Below are 24,319 nucleotides of genomic sequence, written 5' to 3'. Positions count from 1 at the left end.
GTCCTCCCACGGAGCTTAGTCCAGTACTCTAACCACTGGTTCATCACTGCCACTCAACAAACGCAGACTGGATCACTGGCATTTCTCCCTCTTTCTAGACAGTGTAACAGATAACGTAATACTCGAGGCGGGCGAAAAGGTATCATATTCAGGGATGTTTTGCTTGGCTTCCCCCGCCGACAACAAAGCCGCATGAAGGCCTGAAAGGTGTGGCAAAGAAGTCGAAGGCGTGGCGCCGCCGGCGTGCGTGTGTTTGTGACCAACGCGCCAAACGACCTTTTGTTTTCGTCACCCACCTATGCGTGACTGGCTGGGGTGGGGGTAGGCAGACATCACTGGCTGGGGCGGCGGCCGGGACAACGACAACCACGGGGCAGCGGGCAACCACGGGGCGCGACCGGCAGCCCCTCCTCGCCCTTCTCCCGAGGCCCGCCTCCTCCGCGCTCAAGCGCCAACATCCGGGTTCCTGTCAACGCTGCCGGTTCCTCTCATTGAGGCCCGCAGCGCCATAGCGGAGCTTCGCTGGGCCGGGGAAGGGAGGGGAGCCGAGGCAGGGAGAGCGCGCCCGCCCGCGCGCACAGGCGAAGATGGCGGCGGTGGTCGGAGGGAGAGCCGGCTCCTTCGGTTCCTCTTCTTCGCCGGGACTGGGCTCGGGCTACGGGGGTGCCACCTTCAACGCCACCAACAGCAGCAGCGGTCCTGACCCGCGGGCGGGCGGCGATGACGACGACGGGCAGAATCTCTGGTATAAATGGGAGCCCCCCCCCTTTCTTTCTTCCTTCCTTCTCCCTCCCCCCTCCTTCTCTGTAGGTCCCGCCTCGCCTCCATTACTTGCCTCTGGTGCCTCCTTTCCTCCCAGCTCCCTTAGAGCGTCCAGCGTGAACCGAGACGAATGCTCGCCACCCCTTCTTCCGGGCCACTCTCCCCGTTCGGGGAAGGTATTTCGTCTCCAGCCTCCCACCCACCCCCCACCCCCGCGGCCTCGCTCATCAGCACCTTTTGGGGTGGGGCTTGCAGAAGGTCCCGGGTTCATTCCCTGGCATCTTCAGTTTGAAAGGGACCGGGGCGTAGGTGGCGTGAAAGATCTCTGCCTGAGTCCCCGGAGAGGCGCCGCGAGTCAGATAAACAACGCTGCCCTCGCTCGACCAAGGGTCTGACTCCGTGTAAAGCGGCGTCCTGGGTTCTCCGACATTATTCTGTCAGGTAGATGGACAGGTGTCTCCCTTGCCACCGACCTGCCCTTCTTCATTGGCTTCCCTGTTCTTTTCCTCGGCAGGTCCTGCATCCTCAGCGAGGTGTCCACTCGTTCCCGATCTAAATTGCCTTCAGGGAAAAATGTCTTGTTGTTTGGTAAGTGGTCGATCTGCCTCTGTTCTCCTTCTCTTTTTACTTATTAATCTGAGGGCTGGACCTCTGTCTCTGTTGAGCTTAGACAGAGGGCGGGTGCAGAATACCGTGTTGTGTACAGTTGTGCCGGAGGGAGGGGTAGTGGTTCATTGCAGGCGTTCATTGAGCTCTCTGTTTCCCGCTCCTGCCGGGATCTGATTAGGAGCTGGTGGGTTCCCCTGTGCTGAATGAAAACTGCAATGCTGGTGCTTTGTTAAAGTTCACCCTTTATTCTCTTAACACAAGCACGAATTAATTACTTGCAATTCTTGAATTCTGGTTTCCAGGGTCTATTTAATGGACCCTGCCGTTTGTTGGCTGGCAGCCTAGGAGGATGAGCTCTGCCCACATGCATAAGAGGGCATTGCTGTCACAAATGTGTAGCAGCACCGGTCTCTGTGAGCTAGCCTGTGTAATGCTTTGCTGTCCCCATCCATTATATACTGTTTCTTATTTTATAGAAGTGGTGCTGTTGTTTGGGTGTCTTGAGAATACACCTGAATTTCAGCCTGCTGTGATGTATCTGCCTAAGCAGACTCTCTTTCTCTTCCCCACCCCCAGTGTGTCTGATGAACAGCTGGTGCAGTCTGAAGCTCCTCTTGAATGGTATCTCTGAATTCTGGGCTTTGCTATTGGGAAGTACATTGTGAAAAATATGCTTGTTTTTCCAGGAATATCCCTGCCAGTATGTGGGTGTAGTGCTAGGAATAGTACCCCAGCAAGCCTATCTCATGACACTCTCAGTTAAGGTGTTTTCTTGTAAGTAAATACGCTTGTGGTTAGGCACTGTAGTGGCTAATTCAAGTAGCTTCTGACCCAGGTGAATTTTACCTTTTGAGGGGAGTGCCCTGGTTTTTTCCCCACTTGAGAATGAAATACTGATGTTATTGTGTTAGGATTTTCCTGTCACACATTGTTGCTGTCTGCCATATCAAGTGGCAGGCTGCTTTTCCTGCCTGCTGATCTATTTATGTGTAAGTGCCCCAGACTGCTGCTTGACACAGCAGTCTGAGCCACTTTATTACTTACTGTGCTGCTTAGTGTGCAGGTAATATAGGTAAGTCAAGTGAAGCACAGCAGCTTGCAGGGGGAATTGGTATCTCCATGTGATGGGGAAAAAATCTGAGAGACAGTTGGGACACAGACTGCTTTAGTAGGGAATGATGGACAAAATTGAGATAGGAACCCCAGGTTCTGTAAAATGCAAATAGTGAAAGGATCAGAGAATTTGTAGTAGTTTGTAAAGTTACAAATATGCAATGCTTGAGTTCTGCTACAAGGAAATTGTGCAGGAGGGGAGAGATTTTTGGCTGAGTGATGAGTTTTCTATTTATCAGAAGTACAATAAAAACTGCTTTGGTGGCTTTCGTTACTACTTTGTCTTCAGCAGTGCTACTTAGATGTTCCTGGGAATCTTGCAACATGGCATGATGGGAGATTCTTTAGCATCTTGGTGGGAGCTGTCACTGTGTTCTTAGCTGTCATAGTTCATAACCATTAATAGATCTAACCCCTCCACCTTTGGCATTGATTTATCGGTTTTTTTTTTAAAGCTGTATGTGCTATCCTTCCATCATTCTGTGGCAGTGAATTCCATATCCCAACTGTGTGTGTGCCAGGCAGTTTCACTGTGCTGCTAGTTTTAAGCAAGATAATTTCTGTTTACTTTCAGTTCCATTTATAACTTCATTACATTCTATTACATCTTAGTTGATGTATTTATTTTGCTGTTCTTCTAACAAGCCTCTCTATAAGAAAGACCGTTCCCTCTCTGATCCCAGTTGTTTTTTCTGTAAAGTATTCCATGGCACTTTTACTCATTGGGTGTCTACTGTCTATAACGTGACTGGGTGAGTTAAAAATACAGTGTGAGAGTAGCATGAAGATCTAACAAACTGTGGCAGTCAAAGCACTCTGTCTCCGTAATAACTGTTAATAGCTTGGTAACAGGTCATAGGACTGCCACCCGATATCTTCATGAAGAAGGACCAGGATTTGAAACATACCTAAGAATTGTTCTTCTGCTTAGCATTGGTGCCAATCTCATGCTTAGTTGTATTTAAGGGACGATGAGTGAATTATGTCTGAGAGAGGAAGAGATGCCAAGGGAGGTGCATGGAATCCCATGGCCCATTGTCAATTTCTTGGCTATGACATAGAACAACATTTTGTATGCTGCACTGATGAGCTCCCTTTCTGCTTATTGTTGCTCAATATCTTGCATTGACTGAGGTTACAGTACCATATGACCTGTGAATGTAAGGCTCATCTTGCCTTTAACATTTTGGGAGTAAAAAGTACTGTCTTAGCAGTTTCATTTATTTTACAAAGTATCTGGCAATTCTGAGTTCCATTTCAATGAGTATAGCTTATTAATTAAGCTATGGAATGCCAACAGGTGCATCTTCTGCTACTTTAATGCAATATATTTGTCTTTATTTTATATGTTACATGTCTTTTAGCTATTTTTACTTCTTTCTGTGTGTTTGTGTTCATTTAAATATCATAAGAAAAAAATTAAGAATTGTATGAGTGCCTGCAGTTCTGAATTAATTTGTTGTGCAGTCCACTCCTACTAGTCCCTGTAGAGACACTGTTAATATTAATAATATTGGTTTTCCAGGAACCCAAGCATGTCTGTGAAGTATAGAACTCCCAGTGTATATGTGATCCAAAGTCTTCATGGCAGCTGCAAGGACTTTGCAATGTGTGAATCAGCCCTGATTGGATAAAAAGCCATATATATATTTTAAAAGTCTGTGTTCAAGACTGTATGGTGTAATGTAAAGGGTCCTAAGCATATACCACTTCCAAAAATACTTCAAAAGTGCATGCACAGAAGTGTAAAAATGGCTGAGTAGTCACATTTTTAATGTGTGAAAATAGACACAGTTCTGAAATGTTGAAATGGCAGTGAAGCTTTGCCAGATGTATATCTAATTTTTTCTCTGCTCGTCTTATTGGAGGCCTTTGAAGTAGTCACATAAGATTGCAAATAAACTTGTACCATGGAAAGGCAATTGTATCAGTTAAGCTAGATGGTGGCATTCCAGTGTGCTGTGTTCCCTCAAAGTGGTGTACCATGTGCAGTTGTGTAGGCTGTATGCCCCATCTAAGGTTGTTTATAGTAAATAACACTAGTGGGGATATGCCTTCCTAAAATTGGGTCTTTACTTCTCTGGGCATTCTCTAAACACACACTCATACACAGCTTACATATTTATTTAGATTGTTCTCTTTTTTGCCAAGACCATGGCCATACAGCCCGGAAAATCTACAACAACTAATGAACTCTAGCTGTGAAAGCCTTTGACAACATATTGTTCTCTTTTTTTCTTGATGGGTTTCTTACTGAGTCTGGGGTGACAATTCTGCTGACAGCTTGGCTTAATTGTAATTGAGGAAACTCAAAAAGAATGTATTGTTTTGATTTATTTTGTCTCTGGTTGTGCAGCATTGTCACATTCAAAACTCTGTGCCTTTAAGTACTTGGACTACGTAACATATGTTTACTGCTGCTGGGTATTGTGGACAACAGATATATTTCTTCCTTGCCAGAGGCATTAAGATTTCTCCTAATGGGCTGTGTTCATACAATATTTAACCAGAGCCCCACACAGGCATACAATAATTGTAAAAAGAAGCCAATTCCGTTTCTTAAAAACACTTTTTAATTCAGAAGTTTTGAAACAGGCCTTCTTCAAGAGCTATTGGGGTGGGAGAAGAGTCCGAAAAACATAATTTAAAAATATTTAACACACCCCAGAAACAAAATCTTAGCAACACCTGTCTCATGGTGAAATCCTGTTAGGGTGTATTTTAAATCTTTGTCCTCTTTCTCCCCCCCATTCCCTTGTTTGAATTAAAACTCAGTCTGTGGGAGTTCATTCAGCAGTCGAGGGGGGGTGTCAGTTATTCCTCCCACAATTATTGCTTTTGAACATGGGGAGTGGAGAAATAGAGAGGGCAATTCTGAACTGATCTGGAAGTAGGTTCTTTGGTTTCTCATGGTACTTCATGTGTCAAATGAAGTGAGCTCTGACTCACAAAAGCTGCTTGACTCCTGTTTTGTTCTGCTACTTCAGACTAACATTTGGAACTATCTAGGATGAGTGGCTGTGTGTTGTTAGAGAGAATGCTGCTGCATTTTCTTGTGAAACATTAATGCTGTCTGGTCACATTCAGTAGGCTGTATTTTTTTATAGTAACGTGTTACTGTTCTTGTGTAGTAGAAACGTGGTAGGTCAAAGACATATTATACCCTGTTCTAAGATGCTTAAGTTTGTCATCTGTCCCATTCTTCATTGGTTAAGAAACTGGAAGAGGCTAAGCCTAGGTCTTCTCTATGGCACACAGTGTCTTTTATCAGCTTCAGTTAGTAATACCGACTATCGACTATCACTGTTCCTTGTACTTGCTGCCTGTGCAATTCAAACTTTAAGGCCTAAATGGTATAGGACCAGGGTACCTTAAGAACTGCCTCATTCCCTACAGTTCAGCCTGCCAGTTAAAGGTTTTCATCTGAAGTATTACTTTCTGGCTGGGAGACATTATTCTCATACAATTCTTACATATCTGAGAAAATCAAATAATTGTTTATGCCTTGTAGCATGCTGCTAGAAAATAGATATTTATTGAAGTTTACAAATAATTAATTAGCATACTTGTATGTATTTTATCTTGGTAGTTGAATCAAATAGTAGGCTTTAAAAAAGGTTGTGGTGTAGATATTACTGTGGATAGGCTGCTGAAAAGCAGCTGAGTGAATTTGTGGATAAGAGACCACTACTAGAAACTAGGACTGCAACATTTAATTGATTCAGTCAAATGATTAAAGACCTAAATGATTTGAAAAAGTGCATCTCAAAAGGATGCTATTTTAGAAGCTAAAATGACTAAACTGAAGGTATTGTACTTTGGGCACAACATAAGAAGACAAGACTCACTGGAAGGAGAGTATTGCTAGGAAAAGCTGAAGGGAGTAGGAAAAGAGGAAGACTCAACATGAGATAGATTAACTCAGTCAAGGAGGCCACAGCCCTCAGTTTTCAAGACCTGAGCAAAGCTGTTAATGATAGGACGTTTTGGAGGTCATTAATTCATAGGGTTGCCGTAAGTTGGAAGCGATTTTATGGTACATGACACATACAAGTTAGAAGAAGTGTTTCCCTGTCTCCTTCCCTTCTGAATTGGCTCCTGCCATCTCTCCCTTTCTCCCCCCTCCCCCAACAGAATGGGGAAGATGACTTAGGTGCAGATTTATAGAGTTCACTAGCAGGCCAGTACCACTGCTGGGCCTTACTCCCCTGTTGGAGGAGTCTGGTCAATAAGAAAAAAACAGGATGTGTGACCTAATCCTCGCAGGAAAAGTATTTCCCTGCAGACTGTGAGGCTGTAGTTTGGTTTTGTAGGAGAGAACAGTATTAAAATCAGTGGGACATTTCCCAGTAGCCTGATCTAGAAAGCATATCCTATTTTCTTTATAACTGTTGGCTTTATGGATCAACAGCTCATATGAATTTTGATTGGCTAAGATTTCTTGGGCTATTGTGTTTGGCTTTTTTGGAAATTAAAATGTATGTTCCTATTTGGAATCAAGCTCAGCCTTTTATGCTCTTACTGTGTCTGTTAGCCTTATGTCAAAGCTACTATCAGTAGCTGTAATGAGTACCTCTTAATCTTCTCTTGTTTTTGATTGCTTTTAATCTGTTTTGCCTCCAAGGTGGGTTGACTTTAAATAACAAATTGAATTGCCGAGAAGGAATGCTGAGATCTGTTGCTGGATTAAATCAAGTTTCCTACTATCTAATTATTACATTACTTGAACGAGCATGCTTACTAATCAGTTGACATAACAATTAAAATATACTTCTTTGTGACTATTCCCCGAGAGAATAATGGGTTATAGAAGATGGTGCTTTCTGAACTTTATCATTTATTAACAACAATAGACAGCCAGCTGAAGTAATTTTGGACTGGAAAGTTTCCTTTATGGGCTTTTCTGGTGCTTTTTTAAAAAATGCTGTAACTAGTTTGGGGGGAGGGATTGCTTGTTGTGGTTTCTCTTCAGTAATGTGAGGCGGGGGTGCATTAGGGGCAGGTGGAAACTACCTCTAAAAACTTTTGGCCTCAGTAAAAAAAGCTTTGAGTTGTGGACTGGCTGGACCAATAGCTTGTTGGGGTGGGCTGATTACTGTGGTGCTTTTCCCCACAAACACTGTACCTGCAGTGCTCTCGGGGATTTGGATAGGCTAGTCTTCCCAATTTCTCTTTCTCTTGACATAAATCTCCTTTCACCATTCTGTGCTTAGGCGTCAATAAATTGCCTTTTGTTTTTAATGTAGTAAATTTACAATGTCATCTTTCCCCCATTCTTGGAGTCTGAAGAAACACCTACCTGGTCTGTGGGTGGCTTGGTTTTGCTGCTGTTGTGATTGGCATTAGCTACCCAGTTTGCTATTAAGTGTGGTGATTTCATTTTAAAGCAGATTAGCAAAAATTTGATTGTAACTTGTGATGAACCTGTGTTTAAACATAAGCAAAAATAGTTTTTAAAGAACAGTTTTAAACATTAAAAAGAAATCCTGAGAACATCAATTAAATTATGTTATTTTTTAATTACCACTATATTTTGCATTTTTGTTGGTTGCTATATGTGGCCTTTTGATGAAAAATCAACTTAGGAACTTAAAGAGATATCTAAGTGGTGGCTTTAACATGAAACTGAAATCACACTTAAAAACCATTTACTTCATAGCAAGCTATTGGTAGCAAATAATGCACTCAGGATTCCTATAGCATGATTTTCATCTGACCTGTGGGTTAACCTGGGTAGTGGTTTGCTTAATAGCTTCATTTACAACCACTTGGCCTCTGTGGGACTCATTGCTTTTGAAGCTAGTATTTTTGGACTGGACTTAATAATGAACTTGCTAGACCAAGCCAAGGTTGTTGGTGTCTCTGTATACTAATATTTTGTGCAGAGCTTGGAATGTGAGAGGATGGATCAACAAAATATGTATTTCAGCTACCGATCCTCAACTTGTCAGCATTTTTGTAGGGAAGCTGCCTCTGGAAACTGGTTACTGGCTGGGATCCAGAAAGGCCCATGTGCTAATTTGTGTATTTTGCAAATGTTCTCTATTAGCAGCAGTCACTGGGTGCCTCACAGGCTTTGGGAATGGGAGAACCCAGGGAGTTGTCCTATATTGATGGAAACTGTAGGCTGGTATTGTCTCTCCAGGGTCTCAAGCAGAGATCTTCCACATCATCTGCTACCTGATCTTTTTTAAACTGGGGATGCCAGGGATTGGACCTGGAACCTTCGGCATGCAAAGTAGATAATCTGCCCTGGAGCCACAGTCCTCCATTGTGCAAGGCCTGCCTGCTGGGGTCATGAATTGAGAAGCCCCTGTCTATACCGGCAGCATTACATATAGTGCTTTGGATCTCTTTGGTCACTGTGTTTTGAGACTTTTGTTGTTTTGTGTTGTTAGCCTGACTAAAGAGAAAACGTGAAGTCAACGTTTTATTTATCTTTTGATCACTGTGTAAATTTTCTACCCACGTCAGTGACGTTAATTTTTTTCCTTTGCAGTATAAGTTTTCAAAACACTTTAGCTATTTCCCTCAGTCAAGAAATGCTTTCAGATGTCTTGAATGCTTTTGTCTTTTTGCTTAAGTTTCTTTTATTTGTAGTAAAAAAACAACTGCACAGTTTGCTTGTGGCTCTCAGAATTTCCCTTCATTTCCAGATTATCAGGCTGGCATTTTCTTTGTTCCTGGGATTTCTCTCATTAGCCTGATAGCTGCCTCTTAACAGTCTTGGGGTCAAGCTACGCCAAAACAGCTTTGCTCATCTGTTCAGGGCCTTCTGCTAGTGCCACCCTGCAAATGGGCAAGGTCAACAATGGCCCATACATGTGCTTTTTCTGTTGGCCCCCACCTTCCTGAGAAGGTTAGGAAGGCTCCCACATGCCTGTCATTCCACACACCATGGAAAATGGAGTTGTTCAGGAGAACTTTTCTACAGAGATAATAGAGCTATACTGTAACAGGATAGTTTATGAAGGTGCTTTATAAAGGGAAAGGAATTGTAGATTATACCACTGTGTATAACATATTGCCCTGAGCCGGATAGCCCAGGCTATCCCGCCAAAGTTGTTACACAGAAGCAGGCAATAGCAACCCACTTTTGAATGTCTCTCGCTTTGAAAATTCTACAGGGTTGCCATACATTGACTGCAACTTGATGGCAAATCATGCTGATGATTTAAACCTTGGCCACATTTTGAAAAGAAGAAGGTATATGTAACTGATAATCACATGGCTGTTGTTCCGTCTTCTAAGGGCTCATAGATGGGATGCTGGGAATTCCATGAACAAAAGCTTCCACTGCCCCCCCCCCCAAAAAAACCTCAAGAACGTGGGAGTCCAATTTTGATCAGGACTGCAGTTTAAGGGGAGGGTTTTTGTAATGTATCCACCATGACCACGTGTGCGACCGTTGGACCACGCGGTCACACACAGAGCCAAAAGCTTCGTCCCTGAAGAACAATAGCGGAGCGGATCCTAGCCCGCACCAACCAGAGGGCCAGGTCCGCGGCCGAGAGCCTATGGGACTCTCGGCCACTGTAAATAGCCAATAGGGTGACTAGTGGGTGTGTTTTGGTGGGGGGTTTCTGGGCATATATACCGGCCTGCGTGCCGGGGCTTTTCGTCTTGTTCTTCACTAAATAAAGTACTCTTGCTGAAATCACTCTTCGTTCTGAGTACTTTTTAGTTTTTTAAGCTGTCAGCACTATTTCAGATCAAGAAGATAGTGGAGTGAGGATTAACTCTCCTTCCTGCTGCACTGTGGTCCTGGTTTCCCATGCATCTGAGTTTCATTGCACTCCAAACATCATGTTTGTTTGAGCGCTAAGGGTTTGGATAATTCAGTGGCCTCTGAGGAGTGATAGCATCATATTTCCAAAGACCTTTCAGTAAGTGGTTTGCGTTTCATCTGCTTTGCTCTTATGGGAAGGGAACTCTTTTTTCGAGCATCTGTCCTAGCAGGCCTGTAGTTCAGGGGGATGCACAATTTAAACTCTTACATGAATCTTAAGGGAACTTGACTGGAAGTATGTGGGCTACTTCTTGACAGTGCTTGACTCTACCCTGTGATATTTCTTGGCTCCATTATGACCCATATAGCTGTTGATAGTAAGAACACTGCCTTTCAGCAGTTCTTGGGGCTGAAAGGTGGCTTTCTCCATTGCATCTGAGGACCTGCATTGAACCCTTCCCCTGAAGTTCTTGCCACTGCCCTGAAAAACAGAGAGAAGTTGTGGGTCAGCACATTATCTCTTGGTGTTCTCTGCCCACCAGACTCTTCACTGATGCCAGAAGAAAGGAAGGACTTCAACTCCCAGGTGATAGCATATTCATCCCCCCCACCCCACCCCGAAGTTTGAAGCCGAGATTTAGGGAAGTCCAGGCACGGGCCACACAACAAGGCTACACTAGATCACATAATGTGCATCCTGGCTATAGCTAGTCAAAGGTTATATACATATACTGCTTAGCAGTAGCCCGTATTGGTGCTCACCAACTTTGCATTAAAGCATAAAGGAGAATATCAGTACGTATGCTTTCACTTGTCTTCTCAGGATAGTAAGTTGGGTATTCTCTAGATGAACATTTGAATCTACTGTATGTTGAGTCAGACAGCAATGTTTCCTTGGTATTTGAAAAGGAGCGGGGACTAATTGATTTGTCTTCTGGCCTTTACTGTTGTAGCACATTGTAGTCTATATAAAGCTGCTCCTTGACTGCTTTTGGGTACAAAAATACATTAGACTTGAGTAGTTTGTGGGGATTATTTCAACTTTATAGGTTTCTAAACCCATATGCTTAATGGACAATTGTAAGAAATGTGCTCAGTCTACAACAAGAGAATTCTTGTTGATGAGTCACTCTTTTAAAATAGATGGAAAACCCTGCTGTTCAAAAGAGTGAAGCATACAAAATGGAGAACTTGACAACTGAAATCAGTAACATTGTGGAGTAAAATGTGTTAATGATATATCATGGTCTTAATATTTGAGAAGGTTATATATAGTAAGCGGGAGCACTCTTAATTCTTATTCTTCTTTTAGCACATAACGAAACCACGTGACCACTGAGGGCTGTTTTCTGCACTTGCTCGGAGACTGCTTGGCAAAGCAAACCTCAAAGTAGCGGTTAACTTTCTAAGGACTCCAAAGCAGAAGGGGGGAGGGGGAACCCAACCTTAAGAAATAACAAAGTTGGGTACCCAGAGGTTGGGTGAGACTGTGAGAGATTTTTATTTTGGAAATAAACAAATATCTGTATTTATTACAAAATGCACTAAAATGATGGTTTAAAAACATGGGCACAATCCGCCCTTGAAGTGGTGAACTCAAAAGTCCTGAACCTGTATAACCTGATACATTTCAGTATTTCTAGGTTAAAAGCCTTGAACCAATAAAACAGGACCAATAGTTCAATATAGGCCTAGATATATTGAATTATTGGTCCTGTTTTATTGGTTCAAGGCTTTTAACCTAGAAATACTGAAATGTATCAGGTTATACAGGTTCAGGACTTTGGGGTTAAAATATTCGCCACTTCAAGGGCGGGTTGTGCCAATATTTGTACAGCACAGTTTCCGTGCACTTTGTAATAAATACATATATTTTGTTTAATTTATTTCTCAAAAAAACCTCTCAACCTTTGGGTACCAAGCTTTCTAAGGACTCTCCACGTAGCTCACTTTTAAAGGTTTTGACACTGTGATAGGTTGTTTCTGTGTTCAACTGGTGTGGTTAAACATCTAAGGTGGATGGTGGCAGTGTGTGGACTCTTCCTTCCTTTCGGTATTATTTCAGCAATCTATTTCCCCATTTCCCTTCTCTGGGTGTGGGGGCAGAGACCAGCCTTCCCCTTCTCCTGCTCTTTCTCTTGCTGGAGATCAACAGTAGTACTGCTGTGTCTAGGCTTTGCAAGGCTGCTTTATGATCCTGACATTTCCCCAAACAGAAAGGAAGTGTTGAGGCACCTTTTCTCCCTCTACCCTGGTAGGCTTGTCATGTCCCCTACATGTATGTGGCCCTAGGTTTAGGATTGTATGAATTGGAACATGTAAGCCACTCAGAGTTCTTAGGGGGTGAGCGGGATACAAATTGAAATATAAATAAATAAAATAAATAAATACCAGTTTCTATAGTAGACACTGAGGTTGCTAGGGCTCATGATGGGTAGCAAGAGATTCTGATGGTAAGGAGGAAATATCTGACCAACTCAAGGTTGTAGGTGTCGACGGGTAGGCGAAATATCAAATTTCACAGGAAAATGGTTACTTGAGATGTTTACACAAAGCTTCCTTAAACAGAGTTAGACCCTTGGTCTCAGGGACCAGGTCTTTCATAACACCTGTGTCTGATCCCTTTAACTAGACATGTCAGGGATTGAAAGTGGGACTTTTTATATATAAAGCAGATGTTCTGCCACTGAGCCATGATCCTTCCCAACATGTAAAGAGAAACCCTTACTATAAATCAATTATAACATGTTAATTGTGAACCATATGTTCATTGTTTAAACATGACTAATATCGAAAATATGTTCTTTATATATACATATACTACACACTGGAATCACCATTATCTAATACTGTAGATGTTTTACATAAAAACATATTATACATTTTTAGTAAGTAACACCTTGTCTTTAGAAGCATTTTACTCATTTCAAAAGAGAAAATATTTAATAGGTGTTTTTTTCCGAACATCCCAAAATTTCCAATTTTTTGTTGAAATTTTTTTGAAGTCATTTCCTACCAAATTCTTCCTTTTAAAAAAATGGAGTTTTCCATCTCTGCACGAGATGCTGGACTATAAACCCAGTTCTCATACTTGTGTTGCTGATGATCCAATAAGTGTGATAGATGTCTCTTACAATATCTGTGGCTTTTAGTGGGCAACACTGGTGTGATGTGAGCAAATTCAATTTTTCAGATATTCTAAATCCAAAATAACTCTCACAAAAGGAGTAATATTTCTGTTTGAAAATGATACTATGTATGCAATGTTACTAACAAAGGTCAATTTTTAAAATTTCAGGGGAAGATGGAGCAGGTAAAACCAGTTTAGTAGGAAAACTTAAAGGAATTGAAGAATATAAGAAAGGAAGAGGAATGGAATATTTGTACTTAAGTGTACATGATGAAGACCGAGATGGTAAGTGCCCTTTGATAACTGATCAATACTGTTGACTGTGTGCATTTTTGCCAGCCTTTAAGAGGAGAACAGTTTTACTAGTCTTAGTTACAGATGCCATTAGGTAACAGTTTCTTACAACTTCTTTTCACTTCTAATCCTTTCTCTGGCATTGCTACAAATAAAACATTTGTTCCGAACCATGTTCTTGGCCTAGGAATTCTCACTTCTGGTCATAGGCAACCACAAACCAGAGTATCACAAGAATCTCTGGTCCATAGGTTAAACTGTGAGGTACAAGAATTGTAAATGAGCTCCTCTGTGGATCCCACATACTTTTTCAAGAACTGCAATCTACTCAGATTGTTGGTTTGGAGTTCTCTTACTGAAGCTGACCTGAAAGAGACCTAGGGCCTAGCTGTATTGTAGGTGTGATGCGAGCCCAGGACAAATGGATCCCAAGAAAAGGGCAAACAGCCCCCCATGGCTGTTTCCTCTAGGGAAAATGGCCCAGGAGGTAAGGCAGAAGCCCCTCCTCTCCATACACAGTGCTCAAAGCTGCACAGATTAAATGAGCAGTTTGTAAGGCGAGTCCTCGATGGTATATGTGTGTGCATTAAGTTGGGGAATCCCAACCCATCACATCTTGTCATTGTATAGCTAGCCTAGGTTTACCAGACCCCTGGTTGGGCTGGGACTCCCCTGATTTCCGGGGCTCCAGCCTGCCACCAGCCAGCTGGCTAGTGGGGGGAAGCCCCACCCCCAAAACAGGCACGCTGCCCTGCGATGTTCCTGTCACTATGACATCACCAGGCAGTGATGTCATCGCTCCAGGGGGGGTGATGCTCTAGTTTTTGGGCAAACTCTTACAGTTTTGAAAGAAAAAAGCCATACAGTTTTGCTCAAAAAACTAGAGCTGCATTCCCCCAGTGTCCCTGATGTGATGATGTCACTTCTGGGTGATATCATCGCACTTTGCGTGCGTACCAGGAGATCCCAGAGGAGAGGCAAGATCCCCTGCACCGGCAGCCAGGTAAGGCCTGGCGACCCTAAGTCAGCCCCTTATAGTGCAATCATAAGAGTTACACCCTTCTAAAGTTATTTCACTTCAGTGGTCTTTCAGGGGTATAATTTTGCTCAGAATTACACTGTTGGTTGTCTTAGGCAATGAGCAGGCTAGGGAAAGGACTTCTTAGGGGGGAGGTTGATTGTAAAAGACTTACCTTGTATTTACTCCCCCCTTAACTGCTATTGTTTCCAATCTCCAGAATCTTTCCCTAGCTTACATCTGTATGGTATACCTTTTTCCTGTTTCTTTTGCTCTTTTTGATTGCTGCAACGAACTGCCCATTTTTCCATATCTAGAGTCTTGCTTGCCTGCATTTTTCTACTTTCGCTCTGCCCTAAGTTCTTCCCCTTCTCTCACCCTCAACTTTTCCAGCACCAGCCATTTTAATTCTTACTCCCTTCTAACTTTCCTTTTGTTTCTCACTTTTCTCCACTTCTTGTCTTTTTCCCTTTGTTGTACTCTATTTTTCCATCAGAACAATCAGTCTACTTCTGTGCATAACACTGCAGATGCTACTGAATTCTTTGTTGTAGTTATTGCTGAAACTTTTTCTCAAGGAGTACAGCTGGGCTTGATCTGGCCAGTATCAAGATTGTACTCCAGACACCTTGTTGCTTTGCTCAGCAGCTATTAAGTAGAATCAAGGAAAACAATATCCATAGTTTGTTGATAAAAGGAAAGTTATTAATTCCACTTTTTAAATTATGATTGCTTACTGAATTATAACTTTTATATTTTAAAAGCATGTCTGAGAAAACTGGGAATTTTTTAGAATGCTGAAGTAGCCAGGGACGCTGCTAAAATACAACTTCCAGACAGTAATAGTCATCATATCACCTTCCAGAGGGCTCTGTGTTGGTTTTATCTATTGTTTATTTATTTAAGCCAGTTTGGTGTAGTGGTTAGGCGCTCGAACTCTAATCTGGAGAACTGGGTTGGATTCCCCACTCTTCCACGTGCAGCTGCTGGCGTGACCTTGGATTAGTGACAAGTCCTTTCAGAACTGTTCTCTCACGAGCACTCCTCAAAAGAGCTCTCTCAGTCCCACCTACCTCTCAGGGTGTCTGTTGTGGGGATGGGAAAGGAAAGGAGATTGTAAGCCACTCTGAGTCTCCGAGTGAAGGGTGGGTATAAATCCAATCTCTTCTTTTTCTTACAGAGCTCAAGGTGGGCCGTAGCATAGATAAAATGCATACAATAAAAGGCATACAATAAAATACATTAAAAACATAAAAAACAAGATTTAAAATTACGTTTAGGCCTGCTAATAAACTTAAATGCAATCCTAAATAACACCATCTCCAATGGTCTTCTAGAGCTCGGAAGTGAGGAGGAAGGTTGTTCCTTCACTAGCACAAAAGATTGTGATATGGAATTGCTCCAAATCCATTTTCATTTAGACTCTGAAATATTAATATGCATATTTATGTCCAACTCTTTTCCTCACTTTTTTGGAGCTAATCTTATTCAAATAACATTTGATAAACTATAGCAACTTATTTTAGCAAAAATCCTTCCTGTTCTGCTCGTACCGGTAGCTACTTGAAAGATTGATCCCTTAATGGTCTTTGAGTGTTCAAAAGTGCCCTCTAAAAATACTTTTGAAAATATTGGCACAATGGTGGTTTTTGATGGTTTTCTGTTATCCATAGATTGATTGCATGAAATTATTCTTCCATCAAAATAGCAGTGTTCTTCTGACAATTTATTTTTCCAGTATGCTTTCGAGTCTTTCACAACTGAATTTATTTATACCATTATCATAACAGGCCAACAGGGAAAATTTTATTTTTGCATGTAATACTCCTTTACAAGTGGATAAATTGAATCTTTATGCCTGACGTATTTTATGCTCAATATTTATTTGGATTTATAAATGCCTTAAGGTGGCAAGACCCAAGTCCTATTCCAAAAAGTAAGATATATCATTGCTGTATCTAATAATAAACTACATCTAATAAACTACATCAGACATCTGATTTGACATCTGGATCTGATTTGAAATCAGATATCTGTTTTTACACGGTATTTTATTATTTTATTCTGTGTAAGTTGTCATTTTAACATTGTTTTAATTGTATTATATTAACTGATGTAAACCGCCCTGAGCCTGTTTACAGGGAGGGCGGTATATAAATCAAATAAATAAATAAATAAACTGACTGGCCCTGTGTGTGTGATGAAAACTTCAAAATCATGGTATGTATAGATATGGTTTGTGTTGGGGTGGGACATCGCTACACATGGAACTACCCAGGCATGCAGGAAAATATGGCTTTATATTATAAACTAATAGAAAGAAACCCAGTCTGATGAGGACTAAATCAGCTCCAAAATGGAATGCTGAGGACAGCAATGTCAATGATATGGAAGAAGGGGGAGAGAAATCAGCCTGTGGAAGCCCCTGAGAGCTTAGGCAATTCTTGGGGGGGGGGGGGAGTTCTTGAGGAGTGAGATGAAATTTCCAAACTGTTCTCATCTCCTACAGTGCCTCATATTCCACCAGCTGCTTGTCTTAGTATTTCTGAATATTTTCAAGCAACATGATTACCATTTTAAATAATGGCTTTCAAGTTCTAATTTAAATTAAATCAGACAAGTGGATTCTCCAGTGCAATTTTGCTGATTTAAAATTTTTCAGAATCCCTATATGTTCTATTTTTTAGCTCCTTGGAGAAAATGAAAGATGGTATTACGTTTCAGGACTGTTTGCCAAATGTAAACTTCTTATTTCAGGGAAATGCTTTTAGTTTCTCAGCAGTATCAGCCACAAACAGTACGGGAACAGCATCCGCCCCCACACACACACCCCGTTTCTGAGTTGCTCGTGGCCGTCCCCACCAACTGTACTCCTCTGTCTTTTCCATTGTGCTTGCACAACTCTCACATTTCCTTTACCTACTGAGCTGTGCTGTAACTTAATGGTGCACTTCATCAGTGAAAGGGGGAAAAGCCCTATAAGTCTGAGAGGGGGGCTGAAGCTTAGATCCCCCCCTTTTGTTGTTGTATGGATCATCTCCCGCCAGGCCCTCCTGTCTTCCGCCGTCCTCCGAAGTTGGCTCAATTTCATGTTCGTTGCATCGATGACACTGTCTAACCATCTCATCCTTTGCCGTCCCCGTCTTCTTTGACCTTCAATCTTTCCCAGCATCAGGGTCTTCTCCAGGGAGTGCTGTTTAGGTTCGCCATCGCTTTCCTCCCAAGGAGCAGGCGTCTTTTAATTTCAGGGCTGCAGTCACAGTCTGCGGTGATCTGGGATCCCAGGAACGTGAAGTCTGTCACTACTTCCACGACTTCCCCTTCTATTTGCCAAGGAGTGATGGGGCCGGATGCCATGATCTTAGTTTTTTTGATGTTGAGCTTCAAGCCCACTTTTGCGCTCTCCTCTTTTACTCTGAGCAAGAGGCTCTTAAGGTCCTCTTCACTTTCAGCCATTAGAGTGGTATCATCTACATATCTGAGGTTGTTGATCTTTTCCCCCTAGTGGAGGCTATAAGGCAGTATCCAGATAGAAGAGCCATCTGAAGCCACCTCATAGCTTCCCCTTTGGAGAAAATGAGGTTTCTATTTTATCTGCAATAAAGGGGGCGGGGGGAGCAAGAGCCACATGGGTTGGGCACCAGTTGGTCTCAACACTGATTGGACTCTTCTGTTTAGTATCGAGGCTTTCAGCTGTCCAAAAAGGGGGAAATCCCTGTGCGGAAGCAGCCTTATATTGCCATGTATTTAATATGTTCTGTAGGTATATGTCTTGTTACTAATATTTCTTAATGTCATATTTTCTTCTGTTACAACCAGTAGTGGAGGAACCTATCTTTTAGTGTGAAGTCAGTCTGATTTTAATTAGAATATCTGTCTGTTGTGAGAATTGATAGTATCACTCTAAGGAGCTATTTGTAAGGCATCTATGTTCTGAAATATTTGACTCTAAAACTTGTGTTCTGTATCACATTAGTAGGATGTCACATGCTAACAGTGAAAATAAACTGTGATTTTAAAAAATCTGTAATACACAAAGTAAGCCTTTTTCTTTTTTCTTACAGATCAGACAAGGTGTAATGTCTGGATCTTGGATGGTGACCTGTATCATAAAGGTCTCCTGAAATTTGCAATGGAAGCCAGCTCACTTAAGGACACTCTAGTTATGCTGGTAGTGGACATGTCTAAACCATGGACTGCTTTGGACTCTTTACAGAAATGGGCAAGTGTTGTAAGAGAGCATATTGACAAATTAAAAATTCCTCCTGAAGAAATGAAAGAAATGGAACAAAAAAGTGAGTATTTAAATAGTGCAGAAACTTGATTGTTGTTGGGGGGGAGGGATCCCAAATTCCTCTTTGTATAAATGCCCTCTTTTGTCATTAGCATGTTTCTTTTATGGCATCCCCTGCTATTATCAATACCCAGCGTTGAAGGAAGTGTAATAAAAACACCTCTTTCCCAGACATCTGATTGGTTATACTTGCATTTGCCGAGCTTTTAAAAAACTTTAAAAATACCTTCTGTAGCCCATTTAGAATTTCATTATAATGTAGTTGTGTACTGTACATAGCTGTATAGTGTGTGTGTGTGTGTAAGTGCCATTAAGTTGCTTCCAACTTATGACAGCCCTATGAATTAATGTCCTCCAAAATCTCCTATTGTTAACAGCCTTGCAAACTGATGGCTGTGGCTTCCTTGATTGAGTCAGTCCATCTCATGTTGGGTCTTTCTCTTTCCCTGCTGTCTTTTCTCATGACTCTTGTCTTCTCACGCTGTGACCAAAGTACAGTAGTCTCAGTTTAGTCATTTTAGCTTCAAAAGAGAGTTCCAGCTTGATTTGATCGAGAACCCACTGATTTGGCAGTCTGTGGTATCTGTTAAGCTCTCTTCCAGTGCTACATTTCAAATGAATCAGCTTTCTTCGTTTTCCAACTTTCACATCCCTACATAGTAATGGGGAATACTATAGCATGAATTAATTAGATCTGGGTTACCAGTGATACATCCTAACACTTAAGAATCTCTTCTAGATCCTTCATGGCTGTCCTTCCTAGTCTCAATCTCCTTCTGATTTCCTGGTTGCAAGTCTCCCTTTTGGTTGATAGGAACAGAAAATCTTTTAACAATTTGTTTCTTCATCATCATCCTTAAAGTTGTGTCCTGTGTAACACATCCCTTTCTAAGCCAGAAGCATCTAAAATGGTAACTGCAAAGATTACTGAAAGTAGTTCATTACATCTGTCCGGGCACCAGCATATACACAGATCTTGGAGATCTTCTGTACTGATCTTCAAGTCAGACATGCTTCCATTACTGATTCTAAAGGGAATTGAGAACTCTTGGCTTGTACACAACCTTCTCTCACCCTTATTGTTACCCTTTTTAGCAGATTAATATTAAACTTTACATCTAATGTTTAGAGAAAAGTATTGATCCAGCTTTTCTTCATTAGTTTCATAGTCCTCAAATATGGGCAGAAGCTGGAGAAATGCACTGTGGAGGTATAAAGTCAAAGCTGGTAAATAATGAGACAGGCTGTGTAATGATTCCTTGTTTTGTGTGTGTGTGTCTCTTTAAAAGTTTGGTTGCATGGTTGTGGTAGATAGACTAGAGTGGTTGAAAGAGGCAACTGTGGTATGATTGGTGGTTGGTAGAGAGGGGGAGGGGTTTTGGAAGTGATTCTGAATGGATGAGTATGTGTGTCAGTCAAGAGTTTCAGTTAGATGTGGACAGTTGATGTTCAGTTAGCTCTGTGTTGAAGCAGTTATAAACTGACAGCTGCGGTTGTTCAGTGAGACAGAGAGAGAAAGCTGAAAGTTGAATGTATAGGAAACAGTAAAGTTTAAGTGACCAACAGTTAAAGGAAAGTCTGAGGGTCATAACAAACGGGAGAGAAACAGTGAACACACATATGGCATTGAGATAAACAAGTGTTACAAAGTTACATGAAAAGATCCCTGTCAGTGAGGGAGAAGATTGTGTGTGATACCAAAGCAATTGTTCATCATTTACACATTACTAGTTACATTGTACCACCCTCTTATTTAGTATTTGTTTCAATAAATCCTCTTTTATCAAAGTTTATACCAGCTCTGAATGACATACTTCCCAGGACCACATAGTTCCTCGTGAGCCTTGAACTCGGTCTACCAAACCAGTAAGCAAAAGTAAAAGCATAAAGGTTTGGAAATCCTTAAAATTTCCTGGTGGCAACAGATTCTACCCAGGTAAACAAAATACAGAACACTTTTAAAGTGAAACTAGTCCTCCCCAATAAGGAGGACGTCACAGGCTGAAATTTGTGAAACCATCTGTTATGTTTGGAGGAGGGGGGAGTTGAAGGAAGAGAATGTTGCTAATCATTGGCAGCCCCCCCCCCCCCCCCCCCCCCCCGCTTCTGTTGAGTGTGTCACCGTTCTTTTCTAGTAATTGGGGGAGGGCAGAGGGATAACGTCTTTAGATATTCAACTGCCTAATAGGCAGAACACCGAATTGATTCCAGAGGAGCACTATTTCCGGTGCTTCCTTGCAGGCTTTAGCTGGTGATGACAGAAAGCCTAATAATCAGCTGTAGAACAGGACATGTTTTCCAAGGACAGGATGCTTTATCTCCTCTTTATAATGATGGAAGAAAGAGCTCCTCTTCCTATTTAGGCTTTGATGCACCCTGGCTCTAGTTTAATTGACATTAGCTACACTAACACCTGGCTTTGCTTAGCAGATGCACTAGAGTCCAGTCTGTTACCCTTTCGACTTCTCCTGATGGATGGATCTGTACTGTTTGCCAGAATAATCCAGGCCACTTCTGTGTGAGGATGGAAAAAGGCATCCCCTTTGTGGAAGCCACAGCAAGAGGCATGGAGGTGGGCAGGGATGGCATCTGTACATCCCATCCCTGTGCTGCTCGCTGCTCTCCCTGCCCTTGGTGATTCATTGCATCAGCACAGAAATGCCAATTGTGCAGCCTCTCCTCACGACTGAGTCATGCTCAAAGCAGCAGAGGTCAGCTGGGAGGGGGGGAAAGCCACTTAAAGGTTTTAAAAGGGAGAGGGAATGCAGAGGTCAGCTCTGGCATTTTGAAGCTTTGGTCCTCCGCAGATTGGCTGCAGACAGAGCATCCATAGTCACCCCGCAGTTGGCCCTTCAAGCTGGATCAAAGGTGGGTTTTGGGGGGAGGGGCTTGAGCTGGGTCAAGGGGGGAAAGCATAGGAGCCAAACATGTCAGGGCCAAAATAAGCATGATGCTGTATGAGCCCTCCCCCCCTCAAAAAAGGTGGGGCATCCAGCTGACCACATGGAAGCCGCCCTGGCAATGAATGGTATAGCATGCTTGGCCCTCTAACAACTTCAAAAACCTTTTGCCCACACCCTTGGTAAGTAGTTATATCCTGGCTTTTCTCATTTTCTCCCATCCTTGATACCCCAATGACATCTCTAATTGCTACAGCATTATTATTATTATTATTATTGTTGTTGTTGTTGTTGTTGTTATTAAATGTAGATTTGTATCCTGCCCTCCCCTAATGGGTTTTAGTTGTTGAAACTTTTTGTATTTAAAACAGACTTCAACTTTTTTCCAGCAAGCCTGGAGATTCCCTTGCATTTGAAGACATTTCTGTTACAGCTCTTTGTTGCCCCCCCTCCCATTTGTGAGTTAGGGGATCCAAATTTCCCTTAATCCTTTCCCCGTCCTCCTATTCCAAATCACCCCCTCCCAAAGTCACTTTAAAGAAACAAAGAGAACATTGAGGTTTTAACATGCCTTTGTGCACAATGTGTCGTTATTCCTTTATTATCATATGAGTTTTTACTGTATTCTTTGTGCATGTGTTTTGGACATAGAAACTTCCTCATGTTTTGGGGAGGAAATTACTTTTTAAAGTTCAATATAGATACTTTTAAACCAGACTCAAAAGAAAATCCTTCCATTGTAATGCGGGGGGCTTCCAGTTAACAGGTAGTAGTTGAATTTCCTGCTGATTCCACTAGGCAAAGTCTCCTCTTTGAGAAGTAGTAGCCAAGAACATACTTAGGAAAATAACTTTTTCTGAAGGAGTCTCCTATTGTCTTTTACTGTCCTTTTCACCTCCCAGCTAAAATGTGATCTGCTGAAACAAACAGGCAGAGACCAGAAGACACTATCACAGGGGTACAAAATTGACAGCGACAAGATGACAGCATTTCTCCACATATAACTCCTCCTCTTGAAGGGCTGAGCTGGATGAGGCTGGCATTTAGGGAGTCTGTAAAATATTTAATCTCCTTAATGCAATTGTCTAAAGTTTTAGAATAGGTTGTCATCAATATGATGACACCCAAGCTATATATACCTCTGAATAAGCCACCAGCTGATAAACCCAGCATCTGAATCTGGTGTCCTAAGGGAGAATAAATTGAAGCTCAATCCAGATAAGATTGAGCTGATGCTGGCTGGATGGACCACTGCTTTTAAACAGGGTGGCTCTTTCTACAGTCAATGATATGCAGCTTTCACTGAAAGACTGTTAAGAGTTTGAAAGTCTTACTAGATCTTGGTTGCTTTTTGGATAAACAGGTGTCTCTGATGGCAAAAATACTTTTCCCCCGCTACACCTAGTTTAGTTACGAATGAATGAATGAATAGATCAGTGCTTGGATGGGAGACCATCAAAGAAGACTGTGGTTGCTACACAGAGGAAAACAATGGCAAATCACCTCTGCTCATCTCTAGCTTTGAACACCCAGTGGTTGGGGTCACCATGAGTCAGTTGTGAATCAAGGGCACCTTCTTCTTCTTCTGGATAGGAAGCTGGCTCCCTATTTATAGATGACTGACTTGGCCATGCTGATGCATGCTTCAGTAACCTGAAGGCTAGATTACTGTTAAACACTCTACATGGAGCTGCCCTTGAACGTGATCCTGAAGCCGCAGCTAGAACAAATCATGTTTTATCATCTGGGGCCAGCCAGCAGAACCATGTCACTCATTCCAAGGTCCCTTCTCTGGGTGCCAACTAGTTTCTGGGTCAAGGTTTTGTTCACCTTTAAAGCCCTTCATGATTCAGGGCCCACATAGTTGAAGGACTGTATGTCCCTGTATGTTCCTCTGTGGCAGTTTCATTCTTCCCAACCAGGTCCTTTGCCGGTGCCCACTTCCTTAGCTAAGGCACTTCCTGCAACAGTCAGTGCTCAGGCTTTTTCAGTGGCTGCCCCATGCCTCAAATAGCCTCCCAGAGAAGGTTGTGGAATGTCTGTCCTCCTGGTTTTCCAACAAGACTGCAAAACAGAGCTGGGCAAAGCGGGAATACAGTGCTGGTGGGGGTCATAAGGTGATTTTTAGGTTGGTTTTTAATAATTTTATATCTGTAGTTTTAATGTTTGTCTTTATTTTGTTGTTACCCACCTTGGGTCCTTGGTTGCTGGGAGGAAGAACAGGTGTATGAATATTTTAAATAGAGATCTTCTTATTCAGAATTCCTACTATGTAACATGTTTGCTTTTTTGGAGGTATTCGTCACTGTTCAAAATGTTGTCTTTATTCCAACTTTGGGCATACTGGAACTAAATCAGAAATGGGCTAAAATTTTAATGGCAAGGCTCCATTGGGACCTTGGGCATGTAAAATTAGGTAATCACTTAATTTTCAGAAAATTGGTTTTATCTAAATGAAAGAATGCAAGTA

At 42.0% G+C, this 24,319-nt stretch overlaps 1 protein-coding gene across 1 annotated transcript in view; it reads left to right on the top strand.

Moving 5' to 3' along the window:
* The first annotated feature begins 386 nt into the window (after window positions 1-386).
* DYNC1LI1 (dynein, cytoplasmic 1, light intermediate chain 1) overlaps window positions 387-24,319 on the top strand; it is a 35,881-nt gene continuing 11,948 nt past the window's right edge. Inside the window, exons 1-4 of the mRNA XM_015418397.1 lie at window positions 387-745; window positions 1,277-1,350; window positions 13,512-13,628; window positions 18,720-18,950. Coding sequence (XP_015273883.1) covers window positions 588-745; window positions 1,277-1,350; window positions 13,512-13,628; window positions 18,720-18,950 — 580 coding nt within the window. The 5' untranslated portion in view covers window positions 387-587. The remainder of the gene's footprint in view (window positions 746-1,276; window positions 1,351-13,511; window positions 13,629-18,719; window positions 18,951-24,319) is intronic.

This window comes from Gekko japonicus, unplaced genomic scaffold (assembly GCF_001447785.1).
Source record: "Gekko japonicus isolate JY-2015 unplaced genomic scaffold, Gekko_japonicus_V1.1 scaffold106, whole genome shotgun sequence".
NCBI lineage: Eukaryota > Metazoa > Chordata > Lepidosauria > Squamata > Gekkonidae > Gekko > Gekko japonicus.
The sequence above is the reverse complement of the archived record's forward strand: the minus strand, read 5'-3'. Positions and strand labels throughout refer to the sequence as shown.